This window comes from Oncorhynchus gorbuscha, linkage group LG20 (genome assembly GCF_021184085.1).
Source record: "Oncorhynchus gorbuscha isolate QuinsamMale2020 ecotype Even-year linkage group LG20, OgorEven_v1.0, whole genome shotgun sequence".
Taxonomy (NCBI): Eukaryota; Metazoa; Chordata; class Actinopteri; order Salmoniformes; family Salmonidae; genus Oncorhynchus; species Oncorhynchus gorbuscha.
Window position 1 is genome coordinate 26,290,220 of NC_060192.1, and position 18,074 is coordinate 26,308,293.

Genomic DNA, 18,074 nt, shown 5'->3' on the forward strand with positions numbered 1-18,074 from the left:
GCCTGACTGAACAAAGATGACAGTTGGAAAGGTAGAAAATCATGACACAGGGAGAAATATGGGTGTCACTTGTCAGGATGATTAAGAACCATGAGAACCCCATTAGATGTTGTCATAACATTAGTGTGGCAAGGCGTAGGGTTCCAATGGTCATTGATGATGTATTGAAAGTCAAGCAGAGTAATCATCCAGAAATCATGGATTTCAAACGGTCCTCCTATGCTTTTTGTTCCAGGTACAATAATGATAAAGCAATACAGACAAAGCCGTGAGCTGTCGCTTTAACGTTTAACAGACACTCTTATACAGAGACACTTATCAGAGCGATTAAGGTTAAGTGCCTTGCTCAAGGACAGACTTTTCACCTAGTCATCTTGGGGATTCCAACCAGGAACTCTTTCAGTTACTCACCCAACGCACTTAACCGCTAGGCTACCTGCTGCCCCTGTGAATCAGAGCAGAGCCTAATGGCCATGACTGACTCAGAGTGTGACATCATTGTTAACAACAGCTTCCGTAAGTATATACAAACTCCTGGATGTTTCTCTAGTAATTCAGACACTGTTTTGCAATCGTCCGCTAGCGATCATTGCCACGTTTTCACACACTACTGAAATGATATAGCCACACTGAAAGGATTGTGGAGTGTTCAAACGCCCACAGGCAGTGTGTGGGGAAACTTTTATGTTGTCATTTTATTCTATTTGAAGGTACAGAGCTGCAAAAATTGGGTTCACAAATTTGCCATACTAATGAATCTGATTTCAGGTGTGTAGGAAGGAGGTGTAGTTAATTGGGTGGAAGATGAAGGGGAAGGATAGCGCCTGCTATGACAGCAGGGGCTGCAGGGGAAACTCGCTGCTCTGGACTCTGCTGACCACTCTGTCTCCCATTCCATGTACCAGAATGCTGCCGTTGGCGAGGACATTCTCACCTTTACTGTTAAGGCGAGGCTGCAAGTTCCACCGACAAAATATAATTTAGCACTCTGGTACGCTGCAAACCATGACCCATTCTTTATTCCATATGAGTCAAATGGAATGGAGTCCATTCCCCATGTTGTGAATGGCTGCTGTTCATACAAGGATTTTTACATTGCTAGACATGACCACCTTGTTGATCTGATTGCCAGAGAGGCGAGACAAGTGGTCTCCCCAACACTACACATGCAGAAACATTCTTGTGTAAAGGGGAAGCTGGTTTGATGATGATGTGTTTTCCTGTGCGCCAAATACACCAGATATTTTTATTTCATGTATTTTTTATTTAACAAGGCAAGTCAGTTAGTAACAAATTCTCATTTACAATGACGGCCTACCAAAAGGCAAAAGGCCTCCTGCGGGGACACGGGCTGGGATTTAAAAATATATATAAATCAAATATAAATATAGAACAAAACACACATCACGACAAGAGAGACAACACAACACTACATAAAGAGAGACCTAAGACAACAGCATAGCAAGGCAGCAACACATGACAACACAGCATGGTAGCAACACCACATAACAACTTGTTGGCAACACAACATGGTAGCAGCACAAAACATGGTACAAACAAATGATATTGTTGTGGGTGGAAGCCAGGTGGAGGGGCTCATTTTGGAAGTGGACTGCTCATTGGACAGCTACATGGTGCAGGCCTTTGCAGAGTATCTGTTTAAATACCAGCCCCGTGTGGCATGCTGGGACAACCTCGGGTGGTGGTGCAAGCTGGTGGGGCTGATATTTGGTAGTCTCGGCCATGTACACAGGCTTGTAGTGCATGGCCTCCAGATTGCGGGTCTGATAAAAACTTGGGCAAGGCCATTGACTAGGTACTGATCTGTTTCAGTCTAGTGGTTTGGAGGACTGCCATGCATACAGGGATCTTTGAAATGTTGCATCCTTTTTTTGTACATTTGATTGATGGATTCAAATAAAGTATTTCATGTGTGTGAGGAGAGGGGGCATTTGGTCTCTGAGCCTTGTGATGTGAGTGCTGAGACTACAGTCAGTGGTGGGTACAGACTACAGTCAGTGGTGGGTACAGACTACAGTCAGTGGTAGGTACAGACTACAGACAGTGGTGGGTACAGACTACAGTCAGTGGTAGGTACAGACTACAGACAGTGGTGGGTACAGACTACAGTCAGTGGTAGGTACAGACTACAGGCAGTGGTGGGTACAGACTACAGACAGTGGTAGGTACAGACTACAGACAGTGGTGGGTACAGACTACAGACAGTGGTGGGTACAGACTACAGACAGTGGTGGGTACAGACTACAGACAGAGGTGGGTACAGACTACAGACAGTGGTGGGTACAGACTACAGTCAGTGGTAGGTACAGACTACAGACAGTGGTGGGTACAGACTACAATCAGTGGTAGGTACAGACTACAGACAGTGGTGGGTACAGACTACAGACAGTGGTGGGCACAGACTACAGTCAGTGGTAGGTACAGACTACAGACAGTGGTGGGTACAGACTACAGTCAGTGGTGGGTACAGACTACAGTCAGTGGTAGGTACAGACTACAGACAGTGGTGGGTACAGACTACAGTCAGTGGTAGGTACAGACTACAGACAGTGGTGGGTACAGACTACAGACAGTGGTAGGTACAGACTACAGACAGTGGTGGGTACAGACTACAGACAGTGGTGGGTACAGACTACAGACAGTGGTGGGTACAGACTACAGACAGAGGTGGGTACAGACTACAGACAGTGGTGGGTACAGACTACAGTCAGTGGTAGGTACAGACTACAGACAGTGGTGGGTACAGACTACAATCAGTGGTAGGTACAGACTACAGACAGTGGTGGGTACAGACTACAGACAGTGGTGGGCACAGACTACAGTCAGTGGTAGGTACAGACTACAGACAGTGGTGGGTACAGACTACAGTCAGTGGTGGGTACAGACTACAGTCAGTGGTAGGTACAGACTACAGACAGTGGTGAGTACAGACTACAATCAGTCCCGAGAGGGGAGGTAGCGTGAGTGTGTGCGGACGGATGCCGACGCGAGGGTGGGTATAGAGGTGGGTACAGACTACAATCAGTCCCGAGAGGGGAGGTAGCGTGAGTGTGTGCGGACGGATGCCGACGCGAGGGTGGGTATAGAGGTGGGTACAGACTACAATCAGTCCCGAGAGGGGAGGTAGCGTGAGTGTGTGCGGACGGATGCCGACTCGAGGGTGGGTATAGAGGTGGGTACAGACTACAATCAGTCCCGAGAGGGGAGGTAGCGTGAGTGTGTGCGGACGGATGCCGACTCGAGGGTGGGTATAGAGGTGGGTACAGACTACAATCAGTCCCGAGAGGGGAGGTAGCGTGAGTGTGTGCGGACGGATGCCGACTCGAGGGTGGGTATAGTACTCTGGGACAGACATGGCACCGTATCCCAGGCAGCCCTGTTCCAGACTTAATCACAACTCAACCGCAGTGCTCCCCCTCCCTCCCCCGGATGCTCTGCTCCTATAGTCAACTAGAACACAGATAAACCAAACAGATATTAACATTTGCCCATACTGGCCTTTCCCTAACCATGTTTAGGTATTTAGAGAAAAGAGAACTTCCCTCACTCAGCAAGTCATTGAAATTTAACGCTTTATACATGAGGGAACTATATTGTGAAAACAGAATTGAGGCATTGTGTATTTTCTTTTTTGTTACAATATTAAAAGGGTACAAAAAGGTACAATAATTATGATTTTTTTTTAAAACAAATTCAAGGTCATTGCATAGACTGCAGGCTTGCAATGAATCAGTGAAAAATAAGAAAAAGTTTAGTTTTGGAATGAATTAACATCAAATAATTCCATGAATTAATTTCCTGCCCAGAGCAACATTCCAATAGGAGAGCAGCAATGCGGTGCATATTTTGCTTTGAAGTTTCAGTGCAAGTTGAATTTTTATTGATTAATTATATTATATTGGGAATTAATCAGATATGTTAATCAGGTATTTCCAAGACATGATAGAATATTGACTTATAGTAGCTGAAATGTCATTTTGTGTGTTTATCTAAGAGCAGTAGGTGAAAGCACTCATAGTCCATGACCACTTCTCAAGGTTAAAATCGAATGAGGAAAAGGTCCTGTACTTTGTCTCATGGGCCCAGAATAACATCCAAACTAACCCACAGAAAAAGGTCCGCATGTAGAACAGTGTACCCAGATGCTTTCACTTTTACTATTATGTATATTAACAATTGTAGGTGACAACTTCTATGACATGTGAATTGTGTCATTTCAGCAGCCTTGTCCAGCCATTCTGTTCCTCATTAAGACCTTAGTGAAAAAGAGCATCCAGCCAAGACTACAATATAACATTTTTGCCTCAATCCACTTATTTCACAGAAAGGGTACGTGAGATGAATCTGTGAGTCTATATCCTGGTCTCTGGTGTAAAATAAAGCCTGAACAGTATTTAACCTTGAAAAAGAACCAGTGTTCACATAGTTCTCCCAGTGGTTCGTCTCCTCTGTTGCCCAGGCAGGGTGGCCTTCTCTGCAGACGGGGAGTCAGGAGAAGTTCAACCAATCAGATGCTTCCTTTGCAGTGACAGAGAGGGAGTCTCATAGGTTAAAAGAAAAAGAACCAGACCACTGAGACACACAGAACAGCCCAGTGTGTGTGTCTGTTGGTCTGCTCCACTCACAGCAGCATCCCCGTCTGGCCCAGTGTCACGCCATACACTCTCTGGGGGTTCTCTGTTACTTTAGCATGGCGACCTGCGGCCCGGCCCCACCCACCCCCTGACCATGGGGGGAAAACAGGAACAAAACCACCCTAATATGAGATGTACCAGATATTCAACAGCACAGAGCAGAGTAGCAGGGATTGGAGTGCTGCAGTAGAGTTGTACATGAGATAAACCCATTTCAATAATATTTTGGCTAAGATATTTTAAATAAAAATGTCCCCATATGTATGGAACAGAATGATAAACTGAGGAAAATCATAAAAAATAGATCAGTTTTAATAATATAAAACAATTGGAGGATGTGGCAGGAATACAATATCCAAGTAGATCTGGTAAGAAACTCATTACTTGTTTTGGTTCTATTGAGTTGAGTTACATTGTAGTCATTTAGAAGACACTCTTATCCAGGAGCAACTAGGGTTCAGTGTCTTGCTCAAGGGCACATTCACATATGTTTCACCTAATTGGATCAGGCATTCGAACCAGCAACCTTTCGGTTATTGGGCAAACTATCTTAACCGCTAGGCTACCTGCTGCCGCCCATGGTTGGGGTTCATCATTTTGCTGCTGGCATCCCTGTGCACTTTATCACAAATGACACCTGAGTCAGGCAAAGAGAGCGTTCTCCAACAAGAAACAGAATCCAAAGAAATGAGATATTCTTTGTTCAGATCAAAGGAAATTGGTCAGATAATGAAAAATGATCAATAATGGGGTGTGTTCTAAGCATGTCTGTGTATTAAATGGCCTGTGCGTGTCAGGGAATCTGTGTATTAATTGGCCTGTGCGTGTCAGGGAATCTGTGTATTAAATGGCCTGTGCGTGTCAGGGAATCTGTGTATAGTTGCATGACCTTACTTTTAATGCCAGAAAAAAAGCCTTCAGCTCAACGCTGAAATGGCCTCGGAGTCAATCACCATCCGGAGTGTATTGATGTGTTAGGAGTATTAGTGAGACAGCAGAGTCGAGAGCCCTACACTGTTCACCATTACATTACCTTAGCTATCAACACAGACCCCCAGATTGTTTGATACCCATTTCCTCCACACTCATTTTACTTCATCCAAAACAAGCAATATTTTGACTGACAATGTGTTCTGCACACAACCTACATCCTGGAGAATCTGGGTCATTTTCTGCTTGGTACCATAGCCCCACAGGGGACATAGAAAACCATACATGTGTAAAAACTCACACTGAATCCACATTTCCTCCCACATCCTCTCTCTCTCTCTCAAAAAAGGAAGTGAACATGCTGACAGTGGTGCTGAACACCTGGGAGAGAGGTGAGTAAAACGTGGGGGGGGGGGGGGGGGGGGGCACTCCACTTCTCCTTGCATTCTGTTGTTCCTGTAACGTCGGATTAGCATTTGGGGCACAGCAGCCCTCATTAACAAACCAAAGATACAGACTAAATGATGTGTTTAGTCAGGCTCTAGATGCTGCTGCATTGAGACGGACCAATAGGAAACACAAGATAACAATAGGACTCTAATTAGACTCTGGTGACTAAATCTAATATCTTACATTATTGATACGATGATGAAAACACAAACACCCCCCTTTACCGATCTATGTGTTATATAGCAGTATGTTGCAGCCTATCTGATCCAGTCTACTCTACCTGCAGACACAAAAGCAGCAGTCAGGGTTTGGGAACACACATCCTCCAACAGCCCCTCCTTCTACATGAGACTGTGGTAACAGCACATCACGGTCAAACTGCTGACCTTTTCACAATCAGTTGTGTGAGAACACTAAGCATACAGGATAATGAATAATGAAGTGAGAATGATGATAGCTGTAATGGATCACAGTAGAGACCCTACTCCTGATTAAACAGAATGATCATTACATAGGTGCACCTTGTGCTGGGGGCAATAAAACACCACTAAAATGTGCAATTTTGTGACACAACCCAATGACATAAATGTCTCAAGTTTTGAGGGAGCATGAAATTGGCATACTGACTGCAGGAATGTCCACCAGAGCTGTTGACAGAGAATTTAATGTTCATTTCTCTACCCTAAGAGAACAATGATGTCATTTTAGAGAATTTGGCAGTACATCCAATTGGTCTCATAACCACAGACCATGTATATGGCATCGTGTGGGCAAGCGGTTTGCTGATGTCAACATTGTGAACAGAGTGCACCATGGTGGCGGTGGGGATATGGTATGGGCAGGCATAAACTACAGACAAAGAACACAATTGCATTTTATTGATGGCAGTTTGAATGCACAAAAAAACTGTGATGAGATCCTGAGGCCCATTGTGAGACCCATTTTTGGGGAGGAATCTTTGACCAACAGATGCATATCTATATTCCCAGTCATGTGAAATCCATAGATTAGCACCTAATGAATTTATTACATTGACTGATTTCCTCATATGAACTGTAACTAACTCTGTAAAATCAATGAAATTGTTGCGTTTATAGCCTATTCTCCTTGGAGTAGGATAAATGGCCAAAAAAACTATTTCATTAATCAGCTTCATTCTAATCAGTGCATGATACATCTTCTCTTCTCTCCACTCAAAATCAATTAAGCTTTTACCATATCCGGGTCCACAGAGAATACCATTACCATATCCGGGTCCACAGAGAATACCATTACCATATCCTGGTCCACAGAGAATACCATTACCATATCCTGGTCCACAGAGAATACCATTACCATATCCTGGTCCACAGAGAATACCATTACCATATCCTGGTCCACAGAGAATACCATTACCATATCCTGGTCCACAGAGAATACCATTACCATATCCTGGTCCACAGAGAATACCATTACCATATCCGGGTCCACAGAGAATACCATTACCATATCCTGGTCCACAGAGAATACCATTACCATATCCTGGTCCACAGAGAATACCATTACCATATCCTGGTCCACAGAGAATACCATTACCATATCCTGGTCCACAGAGAATACCATTACCATATCCGGGTCCACAGAGAATACCATTACCATATCCGGGTCCACAGAGAATACCATTACCATATCCTGGTCCACAGAGAATACCATTACCATATCCTGGTCCACAGAGAATACCATTACCATATCCTGGTCCACACGACCAGGGCGAGCAAACAATGTAAAAAACATAACCGACTGATGACGCACGCTGCTGATGTAAATGTGAAGTAGGCCAACTGAAGCAGCCTTGAAGTATACCTTCTGAACAGAACAAATGTGTGACTAACTAGCCTTACCATCAGCCCTAAAATCTAAATAAAAGGGCTTGCTCTGTCCTCTTGGTTGGCATTATGAATATATTGACCATCCATGAAGGTCACATTGATCTCTTATCACACTGTATAAGTCCAGAGACTATACACCTACTATGAGATGGGTTAGGATTTGTATTGCTCGTCTCAAATATGAGTCAGGACTAAACTAATTTCCCATTCAAGTGAGAGCGTAGTCTCCTCTCCCAGGGACCTCTGTGCCCCTCAAATATCAGTGACTGTGATGAACTGATGGAAAGACTTTTCAGTTAAGTGCAAGTAATTTAAGCGTAGTGTAAAATAGCACATGGATCCTGAGCAAAGAGCACCAAGCTATGGCCCTCTCCACTCTCAGTAAACAACTTCCGGCACTTGAGCCCAGAGTCCCATATGAATAGTATTCAGAGTGCAGCTGTCGATGAGCAGAACAACATCCATCAGGAAAACCAAGGCCAATCACTCCAGTCCCATTCCCAGTCATATCCCCCCCCCCACCCCCAGCAGTACCTTCCCCTGATCCCCCGGGGTTCCCAGTCGCCTGCCCTCGAACTGGCGCTGGAATCTGGATGTGTTAAAATAGCCCAGCACACTACTGGCCCTGAGGGTCTGGAGCTGAAGGAGACATGAGTGAACAGGACAAGGGCAGGCGGTGGCGATGGAGCACATTCACTGGAGGCTGTTGCCCAGATGCACCGCCCGAGGCACCACTGGATCATCTTATAGCATTTACATGTTTTCAGTCATACATTTCTATATGACATTTTTTTATTAAAAAAAATATTCTCCTTTCATGCACCAACAAACAAAAACAACCAGTGACATATCAGTTTTCCTTTCCTTGCTCCAGCGTGTAGCAGATTTGTTTGTGTTGGACACCATATGCTGCCACTGAGGTTTTAAATGGGCCAGAGGCAGGTGGCTAGGTTGTGGGTGACCTTACCGTCTGTCTGTGTGCCAGGTGAAAGGACACAGTGGAGGACGGTGGTGTCCTGAATCACTGGGCACAGTGGGCAGGAATCAACTCAGTGAAGAATAGTGGTTATGGTTGTGATTAGGATTAAGACAGCAGACACTGCATCTTCACTTTGTGTGTACATCCACAGTTACTGTCTTGAAAATCTCCTGTATCTTGAACAATAAAGTATTTTTCTATTTAATCAGATGACAACTGGTTAATTCTGAGGACAACACTAGCTGGGGAGGGGGGTAGAGAAGGAGGGGACTGGAGGAGAGATGGAGTAGGAGGAGGGGGAGAGAAGGAGGGGCTTGGTTGAGAGGAGGGGGAGTAGGAGGAGGAGGGGGGAGGGGAGTAGGAGGGGGTGGAGAAGGAGGGGACTGGAGGAGAGAAGGGGAGGGGAGTAGGAGGGGGAGGAGAGTAGGAGGGGAAGGGGAGGATGAGAGAAGGAGGGGACTGGAGGAGAGTAGGAGGAGGGGGATGTGATGAGGAGGGGAGAGGAGAGAAGGGGGGAGTAGGAGGAGGAGGGGAGGGGAGGAGAGAAGGGGGGTAGGAGGAGGAGGGGGGTAGGGGTTCTGAGGCTGTACTGAAGGGACATAATGCTTAATGATGAGATTATTTTCAACAAGTAAATTGAGAAATAGAACACGTCAGTGTTTTTAATGGGGAAAATACACTTTCCAGGAGGTTCTAAAACAGATAGTTGATGTTAAGCTCAATAACAAAGAGAACGCACCAACCATGTGCCTAAGTAAATGGCAAGATACTTTGGGGAGACACCATTCTTTTTTCAAAATCTTGTTTATTAAATTTAGAAAACACAATTTTGTTAACGGTTTCATAGCAATAGCAGGAAAGAACTGAAACTGAAAGAGGGAGGGGGGGTGGGCCGACCCCTGAGTTTAAAACTATCTCTGTGTGGAGCTCAGCTGCCCCTATGCTGCTGCGCTGGGTGTCAACTGGCCCTAACCTGGCAGACTAAAACAGAGTCAGTATGGTAACCAACAGCATGGTTTTTACCCGCTAAAACGTCTAAAGAAAAAGGATGTAATAAAACTTCAAAGACATCAGGTAGAAAAGTTGAATTTCAAAGTCACTCTTCAAGTCAAGGTATTTCCTGCCAAAATATACCGAATATGTAACATTAACATGTAATTAGGTTGCCAAACCATATCGGTATGTAGATTCCATCACTAGGGAGGGGGGTTCTGCACAGCTTTGGGGGAGGAAGGGGTGTATCGGGATGTAGATTTCATCACTAGGGAGGGGGGTTCTGCACAGCTTTGGGGGAGGAAGGGGTGTATCGGGATGTAGATTTCATCACTAGGGAGGAAGGGGTGTATCGAGATGTAGATTTCATCACTAGGGAGGAAGGGGTGTATCGGGATGTAGATTTCATCACTAGGGAGGAAGGGGTGTATCGGGATGTAGATTTCATCACTAGGGAGGAAGGGGTGTATCGGGATGTAGATTTCATCACTAGGGAGGAAGGGGTGTATCGGGATGTAGATTTCATCACTAGGGAGGAAGGGGTGTATCGGGATGTAGATTTCATCATAGGGAGGAAGGGGTGTATCGGGATGTAGATTTCATCATAGGGAGGAAGGGGTGTATCGGGATGTAGATTTCATCATAGGGAGGAAGGGGTGTATCGGGATGTAGATTTCATCATAGGGAGGAAGGGGTGTATCGGGATGTAGATTTCATCATAGGGAGGAAGGGGTGTATCGGGATGTAGATTTCATCATAGGGAGGAAGGGGTGTATCGGGATGTAGATTTCATCATAGGGAGGAAGGGGTGTATCGGGATGTAGATTTCATCATAGGGAGGAAGGGGTGTATCGGGATGCAGTACAGATGTAGTCCAAAGAAGAAGTGCAAACAATGTCTATAGGGTGTTGGGGGTTGTGGGGGTGTGAGAGGAGCGGGGTGGGCTCCCCCCCCTGTTCTTCAAGGTGCTGAGAGGGGTGACTCTCTGGAGGGGGAGCCCATCAAGTCCTCTGGAGGAAACACGGTCAGTGTGCAGGCTCTGATCCCGCCCAGCGACTCAGGCAGGTCAAACACTTTGTGCCACTCGTCCTTCTCCGGGTCGTACTTCTGCACTATCTCCACCATACAGCGGTTGTTCCACGAGTAGCCTCCCACCACGTAAATCTTGTTCTCGAACACGGCCACACCCACGTCGCTCTGGCCCCGCAGCATGGCGGCGATGGGCGTCCACAGGTCCAGGGCCGGGGAGTAGTACTCACAGCTTAACACGTCATCGTAGTCGCTGGTGCCCCGGAAGTGATTCCCCCCGATGACGTAGAGGCGGTCGCCCACCGTGCACATACAGTGCAGGCCACGCACCGTGGTCATGGGCGCTTTCTGAGTCCATTTGTCTGCATCTGGGTCAAAGCACATCAGCTCTTTCTGAAATGTGTCGTGAGTGATTCCCCCTGCAACACAGAACAAAACCATATTAAATAAGACCCATGACATTGATTTCCTGGGGTTGAAAACCACCCTGGGGTCTAATCAAAAGCATTTAATAGTCTGAGCCAATTGAACTGGACCTAATAGTAACTCTATCCTGGCCTCAACCTAGATCTACATTCAGCTCTGCCACGTTGTGTGGCCACGTTGTGTGGCCACGTTGTGTGGCCACGTTGTGTGGCCACGTTGTGTGGCCACGTTGTGTGGCCACGTTGTGTGGCCACGTTGTGTGGCCACGTTGTGTGGCCACGTTGTGTGGCCACGTTGTGTGGCCACGTTGTGTGGCCACGTTGTGTGGCCACGTTGTGTGGCCACGTTGTGTGGCCACGTTGTGTGGCCACGTTGTGTTGCCACGTTGTGTTGCCACGTTGTGTTGCCACGTTGTGTTGCCACGTTGTGTTGCCACGTTGTGTTGCCACGTTGTGTTGCCACGTTGTGTTGCCACGTTGTGTTGCCACGTTGTGTTGCCACGTTGTGTTGCCACGTTGTGTTGCCACGTTGTGTTGCCACGTTGTGTTGCCACGTTGTGTTGCCACGTTGTGTTGCCACGTTGTGTTGCCACGTTGTGTTGCCACGTTGTGTTGCCACGTTGTGTTGCCACGTTGTGTTGCCACGTTGTGTTGCCACGTTGTGTTGCCACGTTGGGCCTTGACCAGCTCCTGTCCTGTAAGTCACATGCCAGACCACAGCACCGTGACTGGCCTTGCAGAGCATGTAATCCTGAACCCCCAGTTCACTTTACTCCACACAACCTCCTCAGAAACACACGGCTGCTCTTCCCAGCAACACACACACAATTAGCCCAATGCTTAGCACCACTAACACACACTACACACATTTTCTCAGCCACATACCTGCAATAAAATATGACAAATAAAATGAATCAGAAATTCATAACACTATAATACAGTGCATGTGTACCAAGGTTATTAATAGTAGTTTTAATTTCTAGTAGTTTATTTAAAATTTTGTTATTTAGTTTGTTACTTTTCAGATTTGATTTATGGGTTTTTATTTAGTTTGATAGAAAGACGACATGATTATATGATTTAGTTTCAGTTGTATTGTTGGGGACAGAGAGTAGTCTATGCATGAGAGGCTAGGAGCCATTTATGTGGGGTAGGTCTAATTAGTTTTTTTAGGATGTCACTTCATGCCACTAGGGGTCAGTAATAAGGAACGTCATAGGTTTAAATTATGACTCAAACTAAACCTATTTTAGGCCGCGTTCCAGAGCATAGACATTGCGGACGCCTGACAGATCTTTCAACACCCGGATAGGTACTTTAAGTATCAGCTGACCACATCATATGTTACAGCAATGAGTCAGTCGATGACACAGTCGTATTGTCCCCTCTGCGGAGACAATACGCAGACCAGAGTTGACCTGCCCCGATCAGAAATGAGGGGGTGTCTCGCTTTCTCGGTCTTTGCCCTGGATTTCTTCCCTGTTGTTAGCTAGTGATAGCAAATGGTCTATTATTTTGAAAAGATGTTCAAGTAACAGCTATAACAATTCAAATACATGTCCTCATAGATGGAAGGCAGGTGGGAGGAGACGAAATCAATTGGGACCATTCTAGCCAATGAGAGGGCAGATACGTGTGTGAACAACAGGCAGAACTAAGTTGTTTTTCTCAAAGTTAAAGAATGTCATATGAATTCACTTATATCATTACATTTGTAACAACCTAAACATTACTCGATTTGATCAAATAAGCCAAACGTAATTTGACTCTCAGATCTCCATGCTAAAAGGTCTGCTTAGCTCGCGGGGCGCGGGGACTGATTTTGGGCGGAGGTAATCCTCTCGTGTCACCTCTCTGGTGATATCTAGCAATAGTGATGCACAAGCTAATCTTATTTGAAACATTTACTCACCAGAATCAGAAGCTCGAACAACCCATTAGGAAAAAAAGCTTGAAAACACATTTAAAAAAAACTGAACATAATTTATGTTTACTTTATTTTTGCAGCCAAAGATAATAGTTCCAGTATAGTTTTCAAACTGTTTTTCTAAATGATTTTATCTTACAGAAACGTTCTTTTAGTTTACTATAATAACCTTGGCATGTACACATAGGCACTGTAGTGGTGGAAACAAAGGAATAGAAGGGACACACAAAACTGAGGAAAAGGGAGCGGGAAAAAACAAAACATGTCTATAGGGAAGGCTGAAAATAAAGAGGAACACAATCCCAGCATGCAACTGGGTGAGAGCCAGGCAGGCATCCCTTCCTCCCTGTGCTGTGTAGAATGGCTGGGAGCATACCCAGCAAGGTGAGGATCTGCAGTGCATGCTGAATGGCGCCCCAATCCATCCACTGCTGCCCAATGATCTCTCTCGCTTTCTTTACCTCTTTCTTTCTCTCCCGCTCTCCCTCCCATACTCAATCTATACATACCTATTTTTAGTCAGTGGCCCTAACTGATCAGAAGTCTAACACCAGCCTCCTCCTCGATCATTAGAGCAAACACTTAGATGCCAGAGTTCAATCCATTCTCGTTATTCAAGTGTGTGCGAGTGAGTGAGCATCATTAAAATAATCTCTGAGACAAGAAAGACATATCAAACCCACTAATAGAACAGCAGCTTGATACAGGCTGTGGTTCTTTTGTACAGTGGGGCAAAAAGTATTTAGTCAGCCAACAATTTGCAAATAAATATCATTTAAAAAATCCTACAATGTGATTTTCAGGATTTTCCCCCCTCATTTTGTCTGTCATAGTTGAAGTGTACCTATGATGATAATTACAGGCCTCTCTCATCCTTTTAAGTGGGAGAACTTGCACAATTGGTGGCTAACTAAATACTTTTTTGCCCCACTGTATGTTGAGCTGCAGCTCACTGCCCAAGGTAAGTAGCATCTTACAGTAACTGATGTAACTGGCCAACAACCCTCAGGGCTTCTAATGGCTGAAGGATAGCTCTATTACAGATATATTTTTTACAGCAAATGTGAAGAGGATAGATTTTGTTTCCAAAAAATTGACAAAATAATCTCAGAGACTCAATGTTCAGTTTTTTGTTAAAACTAAGCATCATAGCGGCTCACTACAGATCCAGGTTTAATATCGGGCTATGTCGCAGCCGGCTGCGACCGGGAGACCCATGAGGCACACAACTGGCCCAGCATCGTCCGGATTAGGGGGGGGGGGGGGGGTGAGGCCGGCCGGGAAGTCCTTGCCCCATCGCGCTCTATTGACTCCTGTGGTGGGCTGGGCGTATGCACACTGACATGGTCGCCAGTTGTACAGTGTTTCCGACACATTGGTGTGGCTGGCCTCCGGGTTAAGCGAGCAGTGTCTCAAGAAGCAGTACGGCTTGGCAGGCCGTGTTTGGAGGGCACATGGCTCTCGACCTTCACATCTCCAGAGTTTATTACAACAGTTGCAGCGATGGGACAAGACTAACTACAAGTGGGGTTAAGTACTTGAGTAAAAATACTTGAAAGTACTAAAGTCGTTTTTTTTGGGTATCTGTACTTAACAATTCATATTTTTGCTAACTTTTATTTGACTACATTCCTAAAAAAAGAATGTACTTTTTACTCCATACATTTTCCCTGACAGGAAAAGTGTCCAAATCAGACTTATCAAGAGAACATCCCTGGTCATCAGGAAAGTTTACATCCACTTCGGTTGGAGTCATTAAAAATTGTTTTTCCAACCGTACCACAAATTTATTGTTAACAAACTACAGTTTTGGCAAGTCGGTTAGGACATCGACTTAATGCATGACAATTAATTTTTCCAACAATTGTTTACAGATAGATTATTTCACTGTATCACAATTCCAGTGAGTCAGAAGTTTACATACACTAAGTTGACTGTGCCTTTAAACAGCTTGTAAAATTCCAGAAAATGATGCCATGGCATTAGAAGTTTCTGATAGGCTAATTGACATAATTTGAGTCAATTGGAGGTGTACCTGTGGATGTATTTCATGGCCTACCTTCAAACTCAGTGCCTCTTTGCTTGACATCATGGCAAAATCTAAAGAAATAAAACGAGTCCTATATCGACATAACCTGATAGGCCGCTCAGCAAGGAAGAAGCCACTCCTCCAAAACCACCATAAAAAAGCCAGACTACGGTTTGCAACTGCACATGGGGATAAAGATCGTACTTTTTAGAGAAATGTCCTCTCGTCTGATGAAACAACAATATAACTGTTTGGCCATAATGACCATCATTATGATTGGAGGAAAAAGGGAGGCTTACAAGCTGAAGAACACCATCCCAACAGTGAAGCATGTGGGTGGCAGCATCGTGTTGTGGCAGTGCTTTTGCTGCTTTAGGGACTGGTGCACTTCACAAAATAGATGGCATCACAAAGCAGGTAAATTATGTGGATATATAGAAGCAACATCTCAAGACATCAGTCAGGAAGTTAAAGTTTGCTCCCAAATGGGTCTTCCAAATGGACAATGACCCCAAGCATACTTCCAAAGTTGTGGCAAAATGGCTTAAGGACAAGGTATTGGAGTGGCCATCACAAAGCCCTGACCTCAATCCCATAGAAAATGTGTGGGCAGAACTGAAAAAGCGTTTGCGAGCAAGGCGGTCTTACAAACCTGACTCAGTTACACCAGCTCTGTCAGGAGGAATGGGCCAAAATTCACACAACTTATTGTGGGAAGCTTGTGGAAGGCTATCCAAAACATTTGACCCAAGTTAAACTATTTAAAGGCAATGCTACCAAATACTAATTGAGTGTATGTAAGCTTCTGACCCACTGGGAATGCGATGAAAGAAATAAAAGCTGAAATAAATTATTCTCTCTACTATTATTCTGACATTTCACATTATTAAAATAAAAAGTAGTGATCCTAACGGACCTAAGACAGGGAATATTTACTAGGATTAAATGTCAGGAATTGTGAAAAACGGAGTTTGGAGCTTTCATTTAAAACAAAGGCAAAAGCTTTTGCATAGAAAACAACTGCAAGCATTCGGAGATGCTTAAAAATATTTGTATCTTTTGCATCTTGAAGACAGTATAAATGGTTGTCCTTTCAAAGACACCTGAGCTCATTGATCGAGGTGCCCTCTTGATAGCTCACAATGATTGCCATTTTCCTGGCACATTTCTCTAATTATTCGTGGAGATAAAATTGTGCCGGTGCTTTGACCCGTCGTAAAAATGTATGACCTGCTTGGAGGAAGCACAGTGCTGGCACAAATGAGACCCAAAGAATCGAGGCGGGGAACACAGAGGAGAGACACAAAACCATGGGGTCAGCAAGTTCCAAAAATACCCAATGATGATAAATAGACAGGATGGCCGGCAGCTTCAGGAGGCAGTTGGTTTAAGCCAGAGAGATATACTGTAGAGCAGCTAAAATGGAAATAGTATACAATCCTATTAAAATAAATCCTTCTTTACAGATCAAAACGCAGACCAAGAGGAAAATAAAATACATTTCTTGGGATCATAATATTTAGATGTTTTTATTTAAATAAGTGAATCAGTGGTCACTGTACTCCAGACTGAAGTAAAGGTGCCACATCCCCCATGGTTTCCAGTAGCGTTGTGTTGTGTGACAGTAGTGGTAATGTGAAGCCATGCTGGCTAGGGGTCTGAGCCCCACCCTGAGAGCGAGAGCAGAGCAATGATGACCTGCGGCTTGACTCAGCTTGTCAGCTCCATTCACCTGACAGGATGTCTTTAGACAGCACGCCAGCACAGCCACCGCACCTTATCTGGACCGACAGCGAAACACAGCCTGCACCCCCATTTGAGTCACCTTGCACAGTGAGGTCATGACCCCTGAGATACGGGGTGCGCTCCCGGACAGAGACACAGGCAAAAAAATGACTCAACTCCACCTGACTACCATCACTAGTGAGAGGTTATAACATGCAGGCTGTCAGAAAATCTCATCCGTGCATGTTGCCAGTGACCTTGGAAGAATGAAGCTGTGCATGATGGGAGCCTGTTTAATCATTAAGTTCTACTGTACAGACATCTATCTGGGAAGGTGGAGATATCTAGGCCTAACCATTGCTCAGTTCCTCCAGGCAGACTACTGTAACTATAGTGAGGTACACGTGCAGTGAGATCAGGATGACACTAAGAGATGCTCACAGGGAGGGAAGTTGACTTTCTGGTGTATTAATAGTTCAAACGCCATTACCCCTCCCGTTTCCTCTCAGTAAAGGAACCCAGAGGTGCCAGTCGGACCATAAGCCAACCAGAGACAGAAAAACATAGACCAGGGTTTACCCTTTGTGCACGTATTGTTTTTTGCCCTAGCACTACACAGCTGATTCAAATCATCGAAGCTTGACAATGAGTTGGTTATTTGAATCAGCGGTGTAGTGCTAGGGCAAAGACCAAAACGTGAACCCCTGACATGGAGGATGAGGCAGTAACCCCCTCGGCTGGGAAGCTAAAATGCTAATGTTAGAGCCACCAAGCCCATGTTGTTATTTAATGGAGGCTCAGGCTGGAGCAGAGCAGGTGAGATGCCACTGGGTGATGGAGGGTTATGGTGTTCGGGGTAGGTGGCTGGGTTACGCTTATATGAACACTTGTGCCCAGAGGCCAAGAGAGATTAACATAACCTTGCCTGTGTGTTGTGGCTCTATGGTTCTGCACCTCCTACACAGTCATCAACCTGTCCCTCCCATTTCTCTCACTCGTCTATCCTTCCCTCTCTTTTGCCCTGTACAGCATCACTTTGTGTTAGTCACACATTGGGAAACTGG

General features: G+C 45.1%; 1 protein-coding gene across 8 annotated transcripts in view; it reads right to left on the bottom strand.

Annotated features, from left to right (window-relative positions):
• Positions 1–9,667: 9,667 nt before the first annotated feature.
• LOC124007098 (kelch-like protein 13) overlaps positions 9,668–18,074 on the bottom strand; it is a 66,924-nt gene continuing 58,517 nt past the window's right edge. For all 8 annotated transcript variants that reach the window (XM_046317400.1, XM_046317396.1, XM_046317399.1 and 5 more), the window contains one exon: positions 9,668–11,323. In XM_046317400.1, coding sequence (XP_046173356.1) covers positions 10,836–11,323 — 488 coding nt within the window. In that variant the 3' untranslated portion in view covers positions 9,668–10,835. The remainder of the gene's footprint in view (positions 11,324–18,074) is intronic.